The sequence below is a fragment of the Microcebus murinus genome, chromosome 1 (genome assembly GCF_040939455.1).
Source record: "Microcebus murinus isolate Inina chromosome 1, M.murinus_Inina_mat1.0, whole genome shotgun sequence".
NCBI lineage: Eukaryota > Metazoa > Chordata > Mammalia > Primates > Cheirogaleidae > Microcebus > Microcebus murinus.
The window spans coordinates 145,706,246-145,731,005 of record NC_134104.1 but is presented as its reverse complement, the minus strand read 5'-3'; the positions used below and the strand labels follow the sequence as shown (position 1 = coordinate 145,731,005).

Genomic DNA, 24,760 nt, shown 5'->3' with positions numbered 1-24,760 from the left:
ATATATTGGGCTATCAGAGCATATAGGAAGAATGAAATAGTCTAAAAAAAAAAAATCTCTGGCGTCTGCAAGGTCACAAAGAAGTTTTATGGCTTTGGCTTTTATGTTTAAGTTCATGGTCCATTTTGAGTTAATTATTATGTATGGTGTGAGGTAAGGGTTGAAGTTCTTCCTGAAGGAAAGGATGCCGATTTGGCATCTGAATCATGGGACAGAGTTAGTAAAATGTAAAGTCAGAAAAGCAATGGCCCAGTGCCAGTGCAACAATAATAAGTGATTAGCATTACTTAACTTGTGTGAAGCATTGTGTTAAGCACTTTGCATATATTTTTCTATTTAATATTAACAAAATCCCTTGGAGGTAGGTGTTATTGGTTTCAGAGTTTTACATTTGAAGTTCAATGGTTGCGTGCTCTTGGTTATAAAGGTGGTGCAGTGCAGTGCTTGAGCCTGTGGGTTCTGAAGCCAGACCACCTGGGTTCATGCCCCGGGTTGGCTGGGTAGTGGCTGGGAGACCTTAGCAAAGTGCATTGGGGCCTGGAACTTGGCAACTAGTCAATAAATGTTTGGGGGTATTTCCATTATCCATGGATATAGCCACAACTGCATGGATTATTTTAAGGAATTGTCATCCATGTCCACATATAAAGATTAGCCGAGAACAGCCTCTTGTGTAGTTCATGGTCCATGGCAATGGACAGTGATATTGCTAGATCCTGAGATGAAGGTGAGGCTGGGAAGGTGAGGCTGCAGACCTCACCTGGGTGGACACAGGCCCAAGGCTGAGCTTATCTGTGGCCTTTGTGGAGATGTGTGGTGCAGCTGCAGGACTGAGCAAGCTCAGGCTTGCCTTGTGCTTTGTCTTGTAGGGTTCTATCATATTTTCCACAGTTCAACTTCAGTATGTCATCACTGCGTACCTTCCGAGTGTTCAGAGCTTTGAAAGCCATTTCAGTAGTTTCAGGTAAGTCACTCTAACTTTCAACACTGGCTCTTAGCTGGAGAGAATGTTCTTTTATATTTAAAGTTTTCAAAATATAATCATGTCAAACAAAAACAAACAAACAAACCCTGCTTTACACATTTATTTGATTGTTCAACCAATAATTATCGAGCACCTAAGATGCCCAGGCAGTGTGCTCACTGCTTGGACTCTATAGGTGAGCAAACAGACAAAGGTCCTGTCTTCATGGAGTTGACCTTCTAGGGTAGGGTGGGGAGACAGACACGAAGTAGTAACTGTGACAAGAAAGTATTAAACAAATTGCGTAGCAAGTGCAAAAGTGCTCTATGCCATGGGAAATAAAAAGGGAAAGCAAACCCCCTGAGGATGAGAAGTCACGAGAGTTAGAGGAAGCAGGTAGCCATTTAAATAGAGTGATCAGGATAAGGGTCTTGGAGGGGGTAGAGGTGAGCAGAGGTTTGAAGGAGTGACTTGAGCAATATGCGGGAAAGAGTGTTCTGAGCATAGGAAGTAGGTAGTGCAGAGATGGGGGACAGCAGGGGTGGGAATGGCACTGGGGCGTGGGCAGTGGGGGCTGAGCAGTGGAGGTAGGATCACAGAAGTGAAGGGGAGACTTGGAGCCACGGGGAGGACTGAGCTACTTGGGCTTCACTCTGAAGAAGTGGGAGCTGTTGTGTGATCAGAGAATGGAGGAGCATCAGGAGAAGCAGGAAGACAGGTAGGAGGCGCGGTGTTTCCATGGAAACGCGCAGTCCCAGACTCCAGCTATGGGAGTGTAGCTGCCTGATGGTCCCGGCTGCCACCCGTCTGGGTCCACCGCTGCACTCCTGCTCGTGCCAAGCCCATGCATGCCATGCATGGCGGAGGCGCTAGCGCTGGCCCATTCCTGAAGGATATGGGACTCTTCTGATGGGGACCCGTGGCTCCCAGCCGCCTGACTGAGACTCTCTCCCAGCTGCACTGCAGTCTGAGGCTCTTCCTGCCCGATCCTGCTTCCTTCCTTGCCTCGTGCCTTTCTTAGACGCCAGCCCTGCATGACAGTCTGCGGCCTCCCTCTGCCCACTCCTTCTCCCCCACCTCATCTTTCAAGGGCATCTCCTGGCTCCGACAAATCTCTCGTGCATCTGATCCCAGAACGTCTGCTTCTCAGAATGCAAAGTGACCCGAGAAACCATGGTCCACGCAAGGCATGGTGGAACTCTTAGATCAGCGTGGCGGTTGTGGAGTCGGTGGATCGTGGTCAGGTTCTGTGTCGATGTGAAGGCAGAAACAATAGGATTTCCTGATAAGTCAACTGTATATGTGGTGTGGGCAAAAGAAAAGATTCAAGGATGACTCCAAGGTTTTTGGCTTCTGTGAGTGGCAAGATGGAGATGTCACAGAGGCTGACAGGGAAGGCCGTGAGAGGGGCAGGCCTTGGGGGTCGGGGTAGGAGCTGGCTTTGGACATGAGCTGTCTGTGGGATAGCCAAGGGACAGGGTCAAGCAGGCAGTGAGATACACGAGTCTGGAATTCCAGGGAGCGGTCTGAGCTGGGTATCCCATTTGGGAATCATGGGCCTGTGGACGGTACTTAAAGCCGTGCAATCTGATGAGATCACAAAGGGAATTTGCACTGGCGGAGAACAGGGGAGGACGGAGGCCTGAGCCCCAAGGCACTGCCACATTAAAAGGGAGCAGAGAAGAGGAGAAACCAGAAAAGGAGATGAGCAGGAGCCAACCGTGAAGTAGGAAGGAAACCAAGGAAGGAATCCCGGAAGCCAGGTGAGGAAGGTTCTTTAGGCCTGGGAATCAGGAGGAAGCCAAGGGTGAGCTGTGAATATGAACTCAAGATTATTAAAAAACTGGGGTTATTATGACACACCCTTCTCCTCTCCTTCCCCTCTCTTCTCTCTTCTCTATTAGAACAAACAAACAAAAAACTTCATGAAAAAAATCTTCCCTCTTTGGAGTCTTTCCCCCTCCCTTCTTCCCTTCCCTCCTACTGTCTTCTGCCAGTGGCTTTAGTACACTATGGAAAGCCATGGGGACTACATGGTTGTGCAGATTATGTAGACTTAAACGATGAGGGCTGTCCGGAAAGTATCCAGCTCTACAGCCCTCATATGTCATAGAGCCCCAATATCTGAACTTCATGCAATTTGGATCTTTTCAAACAGAGGTTATGGATTATTATTATTTTTTTTTGAAACTCCAGAAAAACAACTACATCATGGTAAAGAAACTGGCAGTCAGAAGGCACTTTATGTAGAGTCTGTCCCTCCTTCTTTGCAAGTAGGACCTCATTTTCCCGGGTAGATTTAGAAGTGTTTTGCACAAGCTGAGCCCCTCGTATTTTTGCATGGATCAAATACACATCTAGGCAGACATTTAGCAGCTTTGGGGTCTCCTTCATCTCTGTGCAGGTGAGTGTGGTCTCCACTGTGGCCCATTAGACACGCTGAGATCCCTGGATGCTTTTTGGAAGTAAGGATGTGAGGTGCATGAAACTGTGAAAGAATTATTCAGGAAACACAACCATCTTTGCTTCCAAATTTCTCTCATTGGAGAAGACTCTTGTTAGAGATTAAAAGCTGGCTTGGGTGAGGCTGTGGTAGCCTCTGGTTTGGCTTCGGTTAGAGATACAGCGAATGTCCCAGCTCGGCCTCGAGCCTCCTCCCCATTTGGGGTCACGCTGTGAGTGTGAGAAGCCCACTCACCAAGGGCTTGGCCTCACGCTGATGCTCCTGCCACGTGTTCTCACCTTCTCCACCTTCAAGCTTGCAATTCAAGGTCTACTCCGATCGGTTGAACTTTTGCTACTTAGTGTCACCCTGTGCATTGCAATTCACATCTGGGAGCCCATCTCTCCAGCCACCTGGACAGCAAAGACCATGACTCAGTGCACTGCTGGGGCTGACTTGTTCCTTTTCCAAGTTCATGCCCGGTGACATCATGTTAGCAGCTTGAAATCTCCCATGGTCATGAAAGGGGATCAGGATCTATGCCACAGAATCCAGCCAACAAGGAAACCTGTAGCAGGTTCAAATCAGGGCTTTCCCCACCCCACCCTACCCTCCCGTGAAGAGCCAGTTTTAATCACTTACTAGCAGGCCACAAGAGTATGTCTTTATTTTGTGACATTGGCAGCCTAACAGTGTGCCATGGGCATGGTAGGTGCTTAATAAATATTTCTTGACTGAGTGAATGGAAAGAAAAGCACCCTATTTTAACTGGTAATCTGAGTTTTTTCCGCAGGACCTCCTCATTACTTGGATCTAGACAGAGCTCCTTCTTCTGCTCCTGTGACCCCCAATTTAGCTTGTCTCAGGGCACCTCATGTACCTCGATAGGAGACAGTGACTACCGGATGTTGATTACAGGTCTATCTCCTTTTCTAGAGTGGCCCCAGCTGCGTAGGGGCCTCCACAACTGTCATTAAGTTGTGCCTGTGTGGCAGGTTTCTGCTCCAAGTCCCCTCACTTGCTCCTCAGAGAGGCCCTAAGGCAGGCGTAGGGCAGGGGAAGATGTCAAGTCCCAGAGGAATTGACCGCTCAGATTGGACACACAGTTTCTAAAGCACAGAGTCGGAACAAGAACTCCTGGGCTAGGCCAGTTTCTATTCCAGCCTGCAATTTGGTGAGACCAAGGCTCTGGTCGCTCCCGCCTTGCCCCTGGCCCATTCGTAGCTGAGGGGGATGGGCTTCTCCCCACACCTGTCCTTCTCCTCAGGTCTGAAGGTCATTGTGGGGGCCTTGCTGCGCTCTGTGCGGAAACTCGTCAACGTGATGATCCTGACCCTCTTTTGCCTCAGCATCTTCGCCCTGGTAGGTCAGCAGCTCTTCATGGGAAGTCTGAATCAGAAATGTATCAGGAAGGACTGTAAGAATAACAGTCACTTTGAAGGTAACAGTAAATAACCCCGCCGTTTGCTCCGTGGTGTGTGCATGGTTCACTCTGACTTAGCCCGACTCTTAGTGCCTGCATGCCTGCATTGCAGAGTCCGGGGAGCAAGGGAGGACTTCACCCATCCAGGGTGCTCCTGTGGGCAGATGCATTTCTTGGAGGATTGCCTCATTCTTTGGGTTTCCATGGAGAAGGCAAAGCCTGAAGCCACATCTGCAAGAGCAGTGTCTGTTCCCATCCCTTGCCGTTTCCATCTCGTCCCACTTCTTTGTAATGTTTTGCAGAAGTATTCGGAATGCCTGAATTTGGCCAAAGGAAACCAGCAACTTCCCAGTCCCCATCCTCAAATATTTTCTCCAAAGACCACACTTCTTTCCCTGCCCACCCACCCTCGCCCCACTGACATCACCTTACCCCTATTTCATGTGTCCCGAGTCACACGCGACTGCATCCTCTCCATGTCCGCCAGGGGCTGAGTCTGTGCCCAGCTACTCAGGGCTGGTCTCCGGTTCAGTAGTACGTACCAAGAAGGCAGGGTGGTGGCAGCAATGTCACTGCTTCCTCCTCCACTTCTACTTCCTTTTTCCTTTCCCTCCTTTTCCCTTGCTCCTTTCTGGGGGCTCACAACCCTGCTCCTCTCCAGACACCCACTTTGATCATTTTGGAGGATGCAGAACCAATTTATTTTCAGGCATACTCTGGCATATTTGCTATTCTCTTTCCTTTCAGTGTTTTCTTTAAACTCTGAATTTATGACTTTTTCTTCTCTTAGATCATTGTTTTGAAAGGAAGGAAAATTCCACTGAACTCAGAATGTGTGGCACCTGGATGGTTCACAAGTAAGAGGCTTATACTCTCCATCTTTCCCCCCAAGCAGAGCACCTCTAGGCCTTTTGGAATGATGTGGCACACAGTCCCCATTTGATCCCTGGTGGAAGCAAGGATCATAGCTCCCACATGGTACTGGTTATGTCGTATGTCTACGCAAGTCTGGACTTGCAATATTAAGTTAAAAATTATTTTCAAGTGTTTAGAGCCGCTTCTCTCCCTAGTTGTGCTGAATTGGTAGCTTATAAGAAACCTACTGAAAACTCAGTGATGTTTTAACTGTATGTGGGGTGGATATTCAAGACTTCCAAAGGTGAGAAGGGATGTTGTAGCTGAAAGCCCCACGAGGCCCTTGTTTCCTGGTCCGTGGCATCAGCCTGATGCAAGATATCTGAGCATGCTGCTTCTCTCTGCTGACCCATTGACCACCACTGCCTGAGCTAGAAACAGAGCTGTCCACACACTCACATACACTCACCTCACCTGCTGGTAGCCCTTTGGCCCTATGGGGAACGCTTATTTCTTCTAGGATATTAGGGTTCTCTCTGGTGAAAGATTCAATTCAGTAAAGATCTATTGAGTGTATTTCAAATAAAGATAACATGCGAGGCACTCTGATAAAATAGATTGCATTCAGTCCTCAAGAACAAGTGTGATATCAAGAGCCTACAGTGTGCCCAACTCTGAGTTAGATCCAAGAAATGAAATTAGGAACAAGGCAGCTCCACACTTTTGAAGTCGATATCTTCCAAGGAAGATAGGCAGAGAGGAAATAAAATGATGTGTTGCATAACAGCATATAGGTTGACGATGGACCACACCTATGACAATGGTCCCACACGATTATAATAATTTGTATATATTGTAATTTTTGCTGTTCCTTCTCTAAGTTTAAATACACGGACACTTACCCTTGTGTTGCAGTTGCCTACAGTATTCAGTACAGTAACATGCTGTGCAGGTTTGTAGCCTAGGAGCAATAGGCTACACCAGATAGCCCAGGTGTGGAGTAGGCTGTACCATCTAGGTTTGTATAAGTGCACTCCGTGGCATGCGCACAACCATGATACCGCCTGATGTCACATTTATCAAAATATGTACCCATCGTTAAGTGACATACGACTACTAGAAAGTGTGATGAGTGTTAGGGAGATGTGCAGGTTCTGAGAGATATGACAGGGCATGTGACCCTGCCTGGAGAATTAGGGAAGACTTCTCTCCACTTGCAGAACACAATAGGCTTTAATCTAATATGAGGTTTCCCGAGCTCTCTAGGATGATCGTGGACAGCACGCATTGTACCCACAGTGTCTTCATCTTAAAGGGGGCCCAACAGCTGCTGCATGCGATGCTTCCTTGACCCCTCACCCACACCAGCAGATACAGTCGTGATAGGCAACATCCAAGGTGGGGGGTGTCATCTAGACACAGAGAAGCAGCAGCCATGGTTTCCAATTGGTCTTTGCAGTGTTCTTTTCATTCCAAGTTTACGTGCCAAGCGTAACTCTCTCAGTCTAGGTACAACATGAGGGAGAGCTCAGGAATTTTACAGTAAAACAACTACTAGTACACAACATTCCACATCGATCATAACAGGGTAATTTCCCAGGAAATGGCACTCTGAGAAGATCTGAGGTCACCTTCCTAGGCAGTTGAGGGCCCAGACCTAGTCTCCACCCTTTGCCCATTGCTTCCTGCCCTAGGACTAATTGGTGACTACAACTCAGATATGAAGTATGAGAAAGAGGTTCCAGTAGGTTAAGTGGTGGAAGAAATGATTCCAGACAGTACAAACAGAAGGGTGAAGGCCTTGGGGCATGAGAGCATGTCGGGGATGGCAAGAGGCCCCAGTGGCTTATTGGGCAGAGAGGAGGCAGGAGGAGAGAAAGGAGCCCACCATGCAGGACCTAGCAGCCCATCAGTGCCCGCAACTTTGATCTTGATCTTAGAGGACACAGGAGTAATGGAAAGGTTTTAATGCAGGAGAGTGAGTTGGGCATATTAGAGTTTTTCAAAAGCCATGTAGAGTTGTGTAGAGAATGGATGAACAGAGTAGATGAGGAAGCCACTTAGGAGACTGTGTTAGTACAGGTGAGAATCATGAAGCTATTCAGTAGCGATGGAGAGAAATGGATGGATGACTTCCAAAAACATTTAGGAGATAGAAAGAACAGGACTTGTAGACTGAAGAGGGGTGTTGGCGTTACTTGTGTGTACAAAATGCATGTGTGAGAGAGTGGTGGGAAGTGCAAAGGAGAAAAAACTGTTACAGGTGTTTCTCATTTCTGGATGTGAGTGACTGACTGGTGATGGGAGCCTTGGAAGAGAGGCTTAATCAGCTGTATAAGCTGATGAGAAGGTGCATCCAGAGAGAAGGAGATTGGACAAAACAGACTTATATTTTGAGTGGTAGTCAGGAAACAAGGGAGACCAAGTATGGTCGGTCCATTCTCAACAGGCTCCTGGGAGTTGGAGGGCACTGGGACTTCACAGAATTTCCTCAAGAGCTGGGGGGAGGCAGGCACAATGGATGCCCTCCTTCCCAGTGACCCCAGAGCAAAACCTCCACTCACAAAGTCCCACTCTGCCCACCAGATGGATCCTGATCATTGTCGGGGCCTCTGATTAGTATGGCTGAACTACCCAGGCTCACTGGGCTGAAGAAAGCCTTTGCTGTAAAGGATACCAAAATATACCCCAAAGATCCAATGACACTCTACAAAAAAGACACCTGCACTCGAATGTTTATAGCAGCACAATTCATAATTGCAAGGCTGTGGAAACAGCCCAAGTGCCCATCAATCCAAGAATGGATTAATAAAATGTGGTATATGTATACCATGGAGTACTACTATTCAGCTCTAAGAAACAATGGTGACATAGCACATCTTATATTTTCCTGGTTAGAGCTGGAACCCATACTATTAAGTGAAGTTTCCCAAGAATGGAAAAACAAGCACAACATATTGGTGGTGCTCACCAGCAAATTGGTATTAACTGAACAGCACCTAAGTGGTCACATAGGTACTACAGTAATAGGGTATTGGGCAGGTGGGAGGGGGGAGGGGGGCGGGTATATACATACATAATGAGTGAGATGTGCACCATCTGGGGGATGGTCATGCTGGAGACTCAGACTTGTGGGGGGAGGGGGAAAATGGGCATTTATTGAAATCTTAAAATCTGTATCCCCATAAAATGCTGAAAAAAAAGGATACCAAAATAAAGCCACGGAAAAAGTGGTCAGGGACAAAAAAAAAAAAAAACCCAAAAAAACCCAAGAACCTAGAGAACCAAAAAGGGCTTTAAAAACTTTAAATAGTGTCCCTGGTGAAATTAAAAGAAATAGGGCATACATAAAGCCAGAAATAGCTTGTTATGAAAGAAGAACAGTCAGAAAACAAGAAGATTTCTTAGAAATTAAACATGATTACAAAAAAAAATCAATGATAGAACTAAAAGATAAAGTTGAGAAAATAGCCCAGAAAATAGAAACAAAAAACAAAGACAGAAAATATGAGAGTAAATATCAGTCTAGTAGTTCCAATTTTTGACTAAGTCGAAATTCCAGAAAGAGGGCTCCAGAAAAAAAACAAAAGGGAGGAAATAAGGGAAGAAATGATGCAGAGAATTTCCCTGGCGACTAAGCATGCAAGTCCCTCAGTGATCCATAAAGTGCTCAACACAATGAATGGAAAATGACCAGGCCAAAGGCATTATCGCGGTATTTCAGAACTTTGAAGGGGGCCGGGAGCATATCTTAAAACTAAAGGAGAAAAGAAAGTCACACACAGTGGAACAAAGATAAAAAAATTGCACCAGAATTCTCAATAGCAACGCAGGACAATAGCTGAGCAGTGCCTTCATAGTTCTAAGGAAAAGTGATTTTTGATCCTGAATTCTTTTTCTGGTCAAACTACCAATTGATTGTGAAGGTAGAATAAAAATAGATACATGCAAAGATCATTCAGCCTTCTTAAGAAGCTATTGGAGAGGTGCTCCAGAAAAACAAAGAATTAAACTATAAAAGGGCAACGTGCAAAAGCCAAGAAAAAATTGTATCCAACCCAGGAGAGCCATTGACGCAGGTCACAATATTTCTCTATGAAAAGTGATATAAGTAGTGAAGAAGTGGTGTGAGATGTAGGAGAAGCTAACCCTCAGCTACCATAGGGGCAAGTTAATCAACAAGGACGAAGACTGATGAATCAAATATCAATGTCAGCACTGTATCCAGAGATATAGATATAAATGAGTTAAAACTTGTTGCATTCAGGGTGCATAAAGAATGATACCATTATTTCATTACGAGCATTTTGATGCATGTAATTTTTAAACCATATGTATTACTTTGATTAAAACACTATATTTATTAAAAATTAACATAATTATTAATATAGTAATTAAATTAACATATATTATGTACATACCCTTAGTATATCCTGTAGATGTACTCAATGATGTGTGTTTTGGGAATACGGGTAAAGATTTATGTTCAAAGGTACCCATTGCCCAAATGTTTGTAAGGGCTTTTAAGCACTAAAACCTAAATATTCATCATTAGCAGAGCAGTTCTAGGACTGGAGGCATGAAAAGAAATGATGTATTTCCCTGTGTGCAGATATGGAATGATCTCCAAGATATATTGTTCCATAAAACAAGCAAGATGCGGGACAGTGTTCAAGGCATGCTCCCATTTGTGTATTATAAAAGATATGTATAGATATAATATATGTGCTTCTATACTCATAGAAAACTTCTAGAAAGTTACAAAAGTGACTGTTACCTCTAGGAAGTAGGACCAAGGGACTGGGGAGAGGAAGAGACTTAATATCCATTGTATGCATTGTTTTGCTGTCAATTGTTCACTGTGGCTGTTCATATTAGCAAGTTCTTCACTGAAAAATTAAGAGCTAATATGAATTTATTAATCAATCCATTGGAAAATGAGTCCATGAGTGTCCACATTAAGGTGTGGGCTGGGAGGCTTGGCAGACAGGGATGGCCAGTCTCGAGAGACTCCCTTCCTAGGGCGTTCTGGTGTGAGCCCATGGCCCTCTGAAGAACCAGGCTCATGGGGAAAAGGGAAGTTGGGCTATAAGGTATGTAATTCTTTCTCTGTTTCCTTGTTTCTAATATCTAGTGCCTGTTCTGAACAATTTGAATGCATGAACACCAAAATTAATCCTGACTATAATTATACAAATTTTGACAACTTTGGCTGGTCTTTTCTTGCCATGTTCCGGCTTATGACTCAAGATTCCTGGGAGAAGCTTTACCAACAGGTTATCTATTTAGAGTCTCTCTCCTTTTCCTCCCTCCCTCCCTCCCTCTCCCTCCCTTCTGTCTATCACTCACCTACTTATCAGTCATTTATTTATAACCTACCATCTACCCTCCACTTTGTCATCTCTGTCTCATCTTTAACGGTGGTACTGTTAAATTCTATTAGGAACTTCCGAGAAAATTATAAATGTGATATTTGAAAGAAGAGTGCAAAAACATTCCTCTTCCTAGAAATATTACCACTGTCCGGATTCCCTACTGTCTGAAGTTTCACCACTAGCATTACCTCTCTTGCCTTACATGTAAAAAAATGCAAATACCCTTGAGAAAGTCGTAGGTAATAAAGTCCCTGAAACTTCCATGTGACAGTATGGCTGGCATCTCCCCACTGAGAGACAGGGCATCAGGAGTCTCTGTGTAATCTCTGCTTGGGGCTGCTATCGCCACTCAGGGGAAGAAAGCTTCAGATGCGAGCATGTGCTCTGTCCCTTGTAGACCCTGCGCACCTGTGGGCTCTACTCAGTCTTCTTTTTTGTGGTGATCATCTTCCTGGGCTCCTTCTACCTGATTAACCTAACCCTGGCCGTTGTCACCATGGCTTATGAGGAGCAGAACAGAAACGTAGCTGCAGAGACGGAGGCCAAGGAAAAGATGTTTCAGGAAGCCCAGCAGCTGCTAAAGGAGGAGAAGGAGGTAGGGACGTGGGGTCCGGCGGTGGGTTCTGCTTGGGGGAGGGACTTCAGAGGCAATGTGGCCTGGAGCTCAAGGTTCCTGTCAGGGGCCTGGTCTCAGTGCTTTCTCTACTGGTGCTTTTCTGAGAATCTAAGCCCATTGCAGACTGGCTGTGCTGCTGTCTCTCACAAAGTCATCTTAAGAACAGGGGACGCTTGGTCTTGATGCTCTTTGACCTTCTGAAGCCTAGGCCTTCCAGACATGTCCCACATTACTGACTAGAGGGTATAACTTATGTATATGTAAATCCAGGCTCAGATCCAGGCTTTCTTCTGGAAATATGAAGAATTTTGTGTTGAGGGCCTTTGCTTGAGGGAGGCCCTAGAGCAACAGCCATGATCACCTCTCCCTGCCTGAAATCATATTTATTCGGTCATTCTAATAGTTTCCCTGGAATCTTTACATTCTTCCCACTCAATTCTAAGATTTTTCAGGACAGGGACTGTGTTTTATACTCCTCTCATTCTCTACAGGGATTTGTCAGAGGGAAGTTTATCATAAATGCTTACTATCTGCATCATCAATAAATGCATAAACATTTGTTGAGTGCCTAGCACATACTGGATAGTGTGCTAGTTAATAAAAGAGACAATACTGCCTTTGATGGCTATAATCTCTGTGCAAAAACAGGACACGCTCCCTCAGCTATGTAATGACAGAGCTAGCATATTCCAGTTAGATGATGGGCAATCTAAATGTACAATGCTACCGAAAGAAAGGAGGGTTCCACCGCTCTAAGGTTGAGGTCATTTGCAATGCTTTATGAGGAGGTATAATCTGTTTGCTAATTGCTTTTGTTCACTTTCTAAGGCTCTGGTTGCCATGGGAATTGACAGAAGTTCACTTACTTCCCTTGAAGCATCATCCTTTTCTCCCAAAAAGAGAAAGCTCTTTGGTTATAAGAAAAGGAAGTCCTTCTTTTTCAGAGGGTCTGGGAAAAATCAGGCTCCAGGATCAGATTCTGATGAAGATTCCCCCAAAAAGGTAAGTCTTGTCCAAGGGACTAATGATAACCACAGTGCTGTCCAGGTGGACAGGTCCACTTGCCAGTCTAATTGAAAGGATTCATTCATTCACTTATTTATCCATTCATCCATACACGCATCCTATGTCTATGCAATTACCCACTTTTTATAAGCACCTATTTCAAGTGTATACAGCATTTACAACCTGCTTGGCACTAGAATAGGGACGGGGGAATACATGGTTCCTACACCACAGAGTTTACAACTAATGATGAAGACACATTCACAGGGAGGCAGTTAGGATGGAATGGGATGACTGAAGGGATGATCACTGCAGGAGGACAGAGAGGGAGCAACGTGTCAGTGTGGGTTCACTCTGAAGCAAACTCCCCGACATTGGAGTGCAAGTGGGTTATTGGGGAAGTGATCCCAGGAAGCACTGAGAGGGAAGGGAGAAGTGATATGTAGAAGGGAAGATGGCCAGTGAAGGTGCACCATCAAGCTAGCTACCACTGAAGGTAGTTGGGGTTCGATCCCTCTGCAGTGAGGGCGTTGGAGTTTGTGTGTGTACATATCTATCTATCTATATATCTTTAACCAATGATGGATCAAAGTACACACACCAGCTTTGGCCTATCATTGGTGAAAGATTGTTGGGGACTAGAGAGAACAATTTCCCTGTATTTCTAACTGGCATGCGCTAGGGAAGATTTAGCTGGGAAAACCAATAGCATCTGCTTCAGACAACAAACCCAGACTTGGTAGGGGCTGGGGGAAATGCAGTGGATCAGAGAAGGGTTCCCAGAAGAAGCAGTGTATAAGCAGAAAGGATGAAGTCACCAGGCAAAAGGAAGAATGGAACTTTACTGGCAGAGGGAACAGCAAGTACGAAGGCCTGGAAGCAAAGGTGAGCAGGAGAATATGACCCACTAGAAAACTTGTGTGTGTGTGTGTGTGTGTGTGTGTGTATGATGAGGTTGGGGGAGGGTGGGTGGCAAGAAGCTGTGGTGGTAAAATGGGGTGATCGCAAAAGACCTTGAAAACCAAGCTCAGGAACTCACCCTTTGCCCTGATGGCAATAAGTAAGCAGCATTGAAAGGTTTAAACAAGAGATGGATATGATCAGATTTACATTTTTGAAATCCTGGATGCATTGAAGATAAGGGATTGGACGAGGGCAAGACTGGAGGCAAACGATTAAGAAGTTGTTACAGTAACTCATGGGAGAGAGGTGGCAGGGGCTTACACCAGGGTTAGGGCAGTGAGGATGAAGAGGAATTAACAGATTGCAGTGAGGGACAGAAGATAAAATTTGGCAATCGAATGGATGTAGAGGGTGGGGATGAGTCCTGGTTTCTGACACAGGTAGCTGACTAGATGGAGCGTAATTTACTAAGACAGGAAAGGAACATGTCTTGAGGTGGGAAAGATGGCACGTTCAGTTTTGAAGGTGCCCATTTTGAGGTGCCTATGGGACGTCCAAGTCAGGATGTTGGGTAGGCAGTGTGACATGCAGAAATGAAGCCACGGGGGCGGGGTGTCAGTAGAAAAAGTTATTCTTATCATTAAGGCGGAATGTTCAGACAGGTTTTAATTGTAAAGAGAAGAAAATGTTGAAGATATAGGCTGGGGAAGGATAGCAAGAGCCACTTTCTTGAGAGAGAAAGAAGATGAAATGGGCAGAAGGTGGGTATACGTGCTGGATGATGGGGTGGGGGACAGGGAGTCCAGGGACCTTTGTAGAATTAGATAGAAGGATCCCATCCTTGGCTATGGTTAGTTCTCTGCTGTAGTGATGGGGACAGGTCTCATGGTTTACAGACTACAGCATAGTGAAGAGACTGCAGATTTTTTTTTCTTTGGATATTTAAAAAAATTTTTCCTCAATTCACAAAACAGTAGGCAAAGACCCAGACACCTAATAGAAAATGTGTTTTCTCTTTAATTAGAACAAGAAATAGCTATAGGAAAACCACACAGATGAGGTTGCACAAAGGGGTAGTTCCGTTTAAGGCTCTGGTTGGTCAGAAACTTTGGGAAATAAGCCATTATGGGTACTTGAATTGTCCGGATAGCTGGAGATTCACGTCCCTTAACCTCTAGTGACCTTAGAATTGTAGGTAAAGTGAGAATCAACAAGGCCTTGGGAACAACCTGAAAAAGGGTGCTTGGGGTTTAGTATATATATTTTGTGATATTTAGTTTGACTGTTTTTTGTTTTTGTTTTTTAGTTACTCTTTTTAAGTCTGTCTAGGCCGTTGTTGAAGGCCCTTCACTATCTGGCCAATTTCAAGCCACCTTTCTAAATTTATCCCTGACTTTTGCCCTTTGCAAACATTATTTGCAAATTAGACTTTTTATTGCTTTCGTTCCCTGAACCATCCTCACTAGTTTTTGTGAAAACTTTGTTTGCTCTTTGTTGACAATGAATAAAGCACAGAAAGTAAAATTTCTGTGGGTAGGACTCTAGAAATGTGCATGCAAAAGAAACATGAATGGCCAAATAATATGTCTCTTATGTGTTAAACATGAAATAAAAAACTGAACATTTGGCATGCTGTAAAGATGAGGTGAATAGACCTATATGAAAATGTCAAGTGCCTTCATTGTATGTGGCATTGAAACAAAGCAGTTTGTGAAGTTTTGAACAGAGGCAGCCCCTGTTTTTAGACCATCCACTATGCCTTCTCTTACAGCCACACCTCCTACAGCAAACCAAACGACTGTCCCAGAATCTGTCATTGGACCACTTTGATGAGCATGGAGACCCCCTCCAAAGGCAGAGGGCGCTGAGTGCTGTCAGCATCCTCACCATCACCATGCAGGGTAAGTTCTGCCCCCAGTGCAAGGGAAAGCCTAATTTCAACATTGTCCTTCCATTCTCCCTTTCCCTGGTCCCCCAGAAACCTTCTGCAGTGGAGGCTTTTTTGGAACCAATCCACTGTACCATTCTGCAAAGAGCAATTTTCTATGCCTCCAGAGCATGTCAGCAAAGCAGCTTGCAAGAAGTGGGCCTCCCCTGTAGACCCCCACTGAGCTGGTGCTTGGGTAGTGGTAGGAACTGGCTAGACTTGGGCTCCAGGGATGTTGGACCAGAAGCCTAGACGGGACCTCATAACCAGGCCAGGCAGTCACAGGAGGCCTGAGGGACAATGGTCAGCCAAAGAAGAAAAGACTTATGAGTCTCCAGGAGGTGGCAGCTGTTGTCAAGGTTAGAGTCGAGAATCTGGATGGGCAAAAGAGGACCTCTGTAGATGGGCTGGAACCATCTGATGGGCCAGATTAACAGCAAGTAACAGGGCCCCAACTAAGGGATTGGTGTTCAGGGGCAGGATCAAGTCCCTGCAAGTGTGAAGTCAAATGGGTACCTTAGCACTTGTGAGCCCATTGCACCACCTCAGTTGGCCTGCATGAGTCCCTGAAATGGTACCAGGGAAATGAGGTGTGCAACTGCTTTATGGCCTGAACTTCAGCCAGCTTTTCATTGTCTTTTATTGTTTTGGTGCTACAGATGCCCCTGCCTGACCCTCTCTCCTTCCCCTAAGTACTGGTTGTCCCTTGTGCCTCTGTTACAGTTGTCCCCTGTATCTAGCTCATGGGTTCACAGCCAGCCAGTATCGACTTCCAAATCTATATCGCTAATGTGCAGTCCAGCTCGTACTTGACTATACCACATACTAGTTGGATGTTGGATGTTGTCTCTTCTGCACTGTGATTGGTGGAAAAACCTTTCTGGCTACACAAGTCAGTGCCCTTCTCAACCGATCACGTTTTGCGAGAGACCCTGGGGAAGAGGGAGGAAAGAAGGTCCTCAGGCAAAGAGCGGCCAGATTGGTTCAGAGCTAACTCCTTACCTGCTCTTTCATTCTCCTCCAGAACAAGAAAAATCACAGGAACCTTGTCTCCCATGTGGGAAAAACCTGGCATCCAAATACCTTGTGTGGGACTGTAGCCCCCAGTGGCTATGCATTAAGAAGGTCCTGAGAACTGTGATGACTGACCCCTTTACTGAGCTGGCCATCACCATCTGCATCATAATCAACACTGTCTTTTTGGCCATGGAGCATCATAATATGAACAGCGATTTTGAGTCTATGTTAAATACAGGAAATTTGGTAACAGGCTTTTAAAACATATTTTTTGATTTATTTTTATTTTAATTATTATGGGTATATAATAGTTGTATATATTTATAGGGTACGTATAATGTGTTGATACAGGCATATAAATGTGTAATGATCATATCAGGGTAACTGGGATATTCATCACCTCAAGCATTCATCATTTCTTTCTTTCTTTCTTTTTTTGAGACAGAGTCTTGCTTTGTTGCCAGGGCTAGAGTGCTGTGGCATCACTGTAGCTCACAGCAACCTCAAACTCCTGGGCTCAAGCGATCCTTCTGCCACAGCCTCCCGAGTAGCTGGGACTACAGGCATGTGCCACCATGCCCGGCTACTTTTTTCTATATATTTTTAGTTGTTCAGCTAATTTCTTTCTATTTTTAGTAGAGAGGGGGTCTCGCTCTTGCTCAGGCTGGTCTTGAATTCCTGACCTTGAGCAATTCTCAAGCTCCCACATATGAGTGAGAACAGATGAAATTTTCTTTCTGTGCTTGGCTTATTTCACTTAACATAATGTTCTCCAGGTTTACCCATGTTACAAATGACAGGATTTCATCCTTTTTATGATGAAATAATATTCCATTGTGCATATACACCACATTTTCTTTATCAATTCATCCACTGATGGACACTTAGGTTGATTCCAAATCTGGGCTATTGTGAATAGTAATGTGATAAACATGTGAGTTCAGATATCTTTTTGGTATACTAATTTCCTTTCTTTTCAATGTATACCTAGCAATGTATACCTAGTGGGACTGCTGGGTAATGTGGTAGCTCCTATTTTCAGTTTTTTGAGGATGCTCCATACTGTTTCCATAGTGGTTGTATTACTTTTCATTCCCACCAATAGTGTACAGGGGTTCTCCTTTCTCCACATCCTTGCCAGAATTTGTTATTGCCTGCCCTTTGAATAAAATCCATTTTCACTGGGGTGAGATGATACCTTATTGTGGTTTTGTTTGCATTTTTCTGATGGCTAATGATATTGGGAATTTTTTGTGTGTATCTTTTGGTCACTTCTTTTGAGAAATGTCTATTCACATCTTTTGCCTATTTTTTAATCAGATTATTTAATTTTTTCCTATTGAGTTGTCTGAGTTCCTCATTTATTCTAGTTATTAATCTCTTGTTAGATAGGTAGTTAGCAAATACTTCCTTCCATTCTGTGGGTTGTGTCTTCACTTTGTTGATTATTTTCTTTGCTATGCAAAAAGCTTTTTAGCTTGATGTGATCACATTTGTCTATTTTTGTTTTGTTTGCCTGTGCTTTTGAGATATTACTCAAGAAATCTTTGCCCAGAACAACATCTTGGAATGTTTCCCCAATGTTTTCTTTTGGTAGTTTCATAGTTTCAGGTCTTAGATTTAAGTCCTCAATCCATTTTTGGTTTTTGTTTTAAAGCCATAGCTAATAGAATGGGATTTAATCCATTTTGATTTGAATTTTTGTATATGGCAAGAGATAGGGACTAGTTTCATTCTTCTGCATATGGACATCTAGTTTTCCCAGTACTGTTTATTGAAGAGACTATCTTACCCTAATATATGTTCTTGGTACCTTTGTTGAAAATGAGTTCACTATAGATGTGTGTATTTCTTTCTGGGTTCTCTATTCAGTTCCATTGGTCTATGTGTCTGTTTTTATGCAGTATCATGTTGTTTTGGTTACTATAGCGGTATAGCATAATTTGAAGTCAGGTATCGTAATTTATTCAGTTTTGTTCTTTTTTTTTTTTTTTGAGACAGTCTCACTTTTGTTGCCCAGGCTAGAGTGAGTGCCGTGGCGTCAGCCTAGCTCACAGCAACCTCAAACTCCTGGGCTCAAGTGATCCTCCTGCCTCAGCCTCCCGAGTAGCTGGAACTACAGGCATGCACCACCATGCCCGGCTAATTTTTTGTATATATACTTTTAGTTGGTCAATTAATTTCTTTCTATTTTTAGTAGAGACAGGGTCTCGCTCAGGCTGGTTTCGAACTCCTGACCTCGAGCAATCTGCCCGCCTCGGCCTCCCAGAGTGCTAGGATTACAGGCGTGAGCCACCGCGCCCGGCCTGGTTTTGTTCTTTTTGCACAGGATGGTTTTGGCTATTCTGGGTCTTTTGTGACTCCATATAAATTTTAGAGTTTTTTCTATTTCTGTGAAGAATGTCATTGGTATTTTGATAGGGATTACATTGAATCTATAGATTGCTTTGGGTAGTATGAACATTTTAACAATATTTATTCTTTCAATTCATGAGCATGGAATATCCATTTGTGTGTGTCCTCTTAAATTTCTTTCATCAATGTTTTATAGTTTTCATGATAGAGATCTTTTACTTCTTTGTCTAAGTTTTTTCCTAGTTATTTATTTATTTTTTACTTGTAGCTATTGTAAATGAGATTAGTTTCTTGGTTTCTTTCAAAGGGGTGGGGAATCTGTGGCCTTGGGGCCACATGTAGTCTTCTAGATCCTTGAGTGAAGCCTTTTGAATTAATCCAAATTTTACAAAATCCATTTAATGAAGATATTTGTTCTGTGAAGTTTGGATTCAGTTGAGGGGCCACACTTGGGGATCTGGATGGCTACATGCGACCTTAAGGCCACAGGCTCCCCACCCCATGGCACTGATTTTATTTTTTTTTATTATTATTATTTTTTTTAATATATATATCAGTTGGCCAATTAATTTCTTTCTATTTATAGTAGAGACGGGATCTCGCTCTTGCTCAGGCTGGTTTTGAACTCCTGACCTTGAGCAATCTGCCCGCCTCGGCCTCCCAAGAGCTAGGATTACAGGCGTGAGCCACCGCGCCCGGCCGGCACTGATTTTAATATGCTGATTTTGTAACCTGCAACTTTTATGAATTTGTTTATCTGTTCTAATAGTTTTTAGGTGGAGTCTTTAGGTTTCTCTAAATATAAGATCATATCGTGTGCAAACAGGGATAATTTGACATCATCCTTTCCAGTTTGGATGCCCTTTATTTTTTTCTCTTGTCTGATTGCTCTAACTTCCAGTACTGTGTTGAATAATAGTGGTCTTGTTGCAGATCTTAGAGGAAAGGCTTTCAGTTTTTTTTTTTTCCCATTCCATATGATACTAGCTATGGGTCTGTCATATATGGCTTTTGTCAAGTTGAGATATGTTCTTTCTATATCCAGTTTTTTGAAAGTTTTGTCATGAAGGGATGTTGAATTTTATCAAATGCCTTTTCAGCATCAATTGAAATGATCTTTTGTTGTTGTTGTTGTTCATCCTGTTGATATGATGTATCACATTGATTTGTGTATGTCAAACCACCCTTGCATCTCTGAGGTGAATCCCACTTGATCATGATGAATAATCTTCTTAATGTGCTGTTGAATTTAGTTTGTTAGCTCTTGTTGAGAATTTTTGCATCTGTGTTCATCAGAGATATTGGTCTATAGTTATTTTTTTTCCTTGTGTCTTTGTTTTGTTTTGGCATGAGGGTGATACTGTCCTCATAGAGTGAGTTTGGGGGTATTCCTTTCTCCTTGATTTTTTGTAATTGTTTGAGTAAGATTGTTATTAGTTCTTCTTTAAATGTTTGGTAGAATTCAACAGTGAAGCCATTGGATCCTGGGCTTTTCTTTGATGGGAGACTTTTTATTACTGCTTATCTCTCATTGCTTATTATTGCCTGTTCAGGTTGTAGATTCTTCATGGCTCAATTTTGGTAAGTTGTATGTGTCTAGGAATTTATCTCTTTCTTCTATGTTTTCCAATTCTTTGGCATATATTAATAGTTACTTATAGTAGTCTCTAATGATCCTTTGAATTTCAGTGGTATCACTTGTAATGTCTTCTTTTTAGTTTCTAATTTTATTTATTTGAGTCTTCACTCTTTTTTCCTTAATTAGTCTGGCTAAAGATATGCCAATTCTGTTTTTATTTCAAAAAACCAACTTTCTGTTTGTTGATCTTTTGTATTTTTTTGTTTCAATTTTGTTTATATCTACTCTGACCTTTATTATTTCTTTTCTTCTACTAATTTTGGGTTTGGTTTGATCTTGTTTTTCTAGTTCTTTAAAATGCCTCATTAGGTCATTTATTTGAAGTTGTGCTTTTTTGATATACACGTTTAATGCTATAACTTTCCTCTTAGTACTGCTTTTGCTTTATCCCATAGATTTTGGTGTGTTGTGTTTCCTTTTCTTTTAAGAAATTTTTAAATTTTCTTCTTTTTTTCTTCATTGACCCACTGATCATTCAGGAGCATATTGTTTAATTTCCATGAGTGTATATAGTTTCCAAAGTTCCTCTGGTATTGATTTCTAGTTTCATTCCATTGTAGTCAGAGAAAATACTTGATATGATTTCAATGTTTTTGAAATTTTTGATGACTTGTTTTATGGACTAACATAGGATCTATCCTTGAGAATGATTCATGTGCTGAGAAGTGTGTGTATTCTGCAGTTGTTGGATGAAATGTTCTGTAAATATTTATTACATATTTGGTCTACAGTGCAGGTCAAGTCCAATATTTCTTTACTGATTTTCTGTCTGGATGATCTGTTCAGTGCTGAAATGGGGGAGTTGAGATATCCAGTTATTATTTTATCTGGGCCTATCTCTCTCTTTAGCTTTGATAACATTTGGTTTATATATTTGTGTGCTCCACTGTTGGGTACATATATATTTACAATTGTTATCAATTGTTATATTCTATTTCTGAATTGACCCCTTTACCATTATATAATGACCTTCTTTGTTGTGAAATTTATTTTATGTGATATGAGTATAACTACTTCACCTCCTTTTTGGTTTCCATTTGCATGGAATGTCTTTTTCCATCACTTTATTTTCAGTCTGTGTGTGTCTCTATAGGTGAAGTGAGTTTCTTGTAGGCAGCATATAGTTAGTTCTTGTTTTTGTGTTTTTTTTTTTAAATCCATTCAGCCACTCTGTCTTTTGATTGGAGAGTTTAGTCCATTTACATTCAATGTTATTATAGATAAATAAGGATTTACTACTGCCATGTTATTTGATTTCTGGTTATTTTGTGGCTCTCTCTTCATTTTCTCTGGTAGTGTGTTTTAATTTCTTGCTTTTTATTTTTTGTATATCTGTTGTAGGTTTCTTTTATTTGAGGGTACCACGAGGCTTGCAAAAAATCTTATAACCAATTATTTTTTTATTTTTATTTTTTTGAGACAGAGTCTCGCTTGCTTTGTTGCCCAGGCTAGAGTGAGTGCCATGGTGTCAGTCTAGCTCACAGCAACCTCAAACTCCTGGCTCAAGCGATCCTTCTGCCTCAGCCTCCCAAGTAGCTGGGACTACAGGCATGTGCCACCATGCCCAGCTAATTTTTTCTATATATATTAGTTGGCTAATTAATTTCTTTCTATTTATAGTAGAGACGGGGTATTGCTTTTGCTCAGGCTGGTTTCGAACTCCTGACCTCAAGCAATCCGCTCACCTCGGTCTCCCAGAGAGCTAGGATTACAGGCGTGAGCCACTGTGCCTGGCCAACCAATTATTTTAAACTGATCACAAATTTAACTTTGATTACAAAAAACAAACAACCAAGCAAAGATAAAGATTTTTAAAAACCACTTGAAATCCATCCCCCCTCCACTTTTTGAATTTTTGTTATTTCTACTTATATCTTTTTATGCTATGTATCTCTTAAAAAGTTGTAATTTTTGGTAGGTCAGCCTTTCAGTCTTCCTGCTCAAGATATGACTGGTTTATATATCACAATTACAGTGATAGAGTATTTTGTATTTGTATGTGTACTTACTGTTACCAGTTACTTTTATACCTTCAGTTGATTTCTTATTGTTCATTAATGTCCTTTTCTTTCAGATCAAAGAACTCCTTTTAGTATTTCTTGTAGCACAGGTTTGGTGTTGATGAAATCCCTCAGCTTTTGAATATTTGGAAGAGTCTTTATTACTCCTTCATGTTTGAAGGATATTTTTGCAAGATATAATATTCTTGGATTAAATTTTTTTTTTAGGAATTTGAATGTGTCATGGCATTCTCTCCTGTCTTGTAAGGTTTCCACTGCAAAGTCTGCTGTCAGATGTGTTGAAGATCCCTATATATGCTATTTGTTTCTTTTCTCTTGTGGCTTTTACGATCCTTTCTTTATCTGTGATCTTTGGAAGTTTGATTATTAAATGCCTTGAGGTTGTCTTATTTGTGCTACATCTGCTATGACTTTCTTGTACCTGAATATTGATATCTTCCTCTAGCTTTGGAAAGTTACCTGTTATTTATTTCTTTGAATAAACTTTCTATCTCAATTTCTCTTTATACCTCCTCTTTAAGGCTAATAACTCTTATATTTGCCCTTTTGAGGTTATTTTCTATATCTAGTAGTCAGGCTTCCTTCTCTTTTATTCCTTTTTATTTTATGACTATATATTTTCATATAGCATATCTTCAAGCTCACTAATTTTTTCTTCTGCTTGATCAATTCTGCTATTAATAGACTCTGATGCATTTTTCAGTTTGTCAATTGAATTTTTCAGCTCCAGAATTGTGCTTGATTTTTTAAATTATTTCAATCTGTTCATTAAATTTCTCTGATAGACTTCTGAATTCCTTCTGTGTGTAGTCTTGAAGTTCACTGAGCTTCCTCAAAACAGCTATTTTAAACTCTCTGTCTGAAAGGTCACATGTCTCCATCACTCTGGGGTTAGTCACTGATGCCTTATTTAGTTCATTTGATGAGGCCATATTTTCTTGGATGTTCTTGATGCTTGTATGGTTTGTCAATGTCTGGGCATTGGAGAGGTAGGTATTTATTCTAATCTTTGTAGTCTGGGCTTGTTTGTACCTGTCCTTCTTAAGAAGGCCTTGCAAGTATCCAAAGGGAATTGAGTGTTGTGGTTTAAGTCTTTGATCACTGCAGCCATATTAGCACTAGGGGACACCCTAAGCCCAGTAACACCTGAGTTCTTGCAAACTCCTGGTGGTACCACCTTGGTGGGCCAGGGTAAAATATGGGAAAATTCCCCAGATTACCAGGCAAAATATTTCACTGTCTTCCCTCACTTTCCCCCAAACAGAAAGAGTTTCATTCTCCATGCTATACTGCCTGGAGTTGGGGGAGGGGTGACAAAAATGCTCACATGGCCACCACAGCTGGGACTGTGCTGGATCACACCTAAAGCCTGCATAGTACTGGGTCTCACCCACGGCCTGTGGTAATGCTGCCTGGCTACTGCTAATGTTATTTCAAGGCCCAGGGGGTCTTTAGTCAGCAGGTGGTGAATCTTGCCAGGACTGGGTCAGATTTCAAACTTTAAATTATAACTCTTTCAAAGTCTAAACATTCTCCGAGTGGCCTAATCTGACCTAGTTCTTTGTTCCCTTTAGTGGAGTAGAGGGAAAAGATGATTGTTATGATTTTATTTTTACCCCGTTCAGTTCAGTAGTTTTTCATAGCCCCTGTGTTGGCCCTCTAGTATGTTAAGGTGTCTTTTTAGCCATCCAGTGGTAACATCCTAAAGGGTCAGCCATCTTGGATAATCAAGAAAATGTTGACCATATCCAGAGATGCATGGTAGTAACTACCATGGTCCCCAGAGATATTGATGACATCATTTGTTATAAAATAATGCGGCTATCATTACTAAGTGTTATTCTTCTTGGAAAGATGAGTCAGTGCCTGATCTCTGTAGGAGGTTCGCTTTCCTGGGTGGGGTAGTGGGGAGCGGTCGGGGTGGGGCAGCAGACTTGTGCCTGCTTCAATGTTTCTCATTGATGGATCTAGTCTAAGTTCAATTGGGAAAACTAAGATAGGGGAGCAGACTTTTCTAAGATTGTTCACTTTAATTCATGGTTCCTATAAAAGGCATTTTTATCAAGAGAAAATTAGTCCTCCAAATATCAGAAACAATAAAAAATTACCCACTGGATGTCCTACCCTAATTAGCTAATGGGTTAATGAGCTAAGAATCTTACCAAAATGTCTAGCCTTTTCTTCTTAAAAGTTTTGTTTATTTTTCAATTTAAAAAG

At 42.4% G+C, this 24,760-nt stretch overlaps 1 protein-coding gene across 1 annotated transcript in view; it reads left to right on the top strand.

Moving 5' to 3' along the window:
• The window catches only part of SCN11A (sodium voltage-gated channel alpha subunit 11), a 79,135-nt gene that overhangs the window by 15,402 nt on the left and 38,973 nt on the right, over window positions 1-24,760 (top strand). The window contains exons 5-12 of the mRNA XM_075994292.1: window positions 870-964; window positions 4,675-4,854; window positions 5,621-5,687; window positions 10,820-10,961; window positions 11,458-11,655; window positions 12,505-12,678; window positions 15,356-15,485; window positions 16,536-16,774. Coding sequence (XP_075850407.1) covers window positions 870-964; window positions 4,675-4,854; window positions 5,621-5,687; window positions 10,820-10,961; window positions 11,458-11,655; window positions 12,505-12,678; window positions 15,356-15,485; window positions 16,536-16,774 — 1,225 coding nt within the window. The remainder of the gene's footprint in view (window positions 1-869; window positions 965-4,674; window positions 4,855-5,620; window positions 5,688-10,819; window positions 10,962-11,457; window positions 11,656-12,504; window positions 12,679-15,355; window positions 15,486-16,535; window positions 16,775-24,760) is intronic.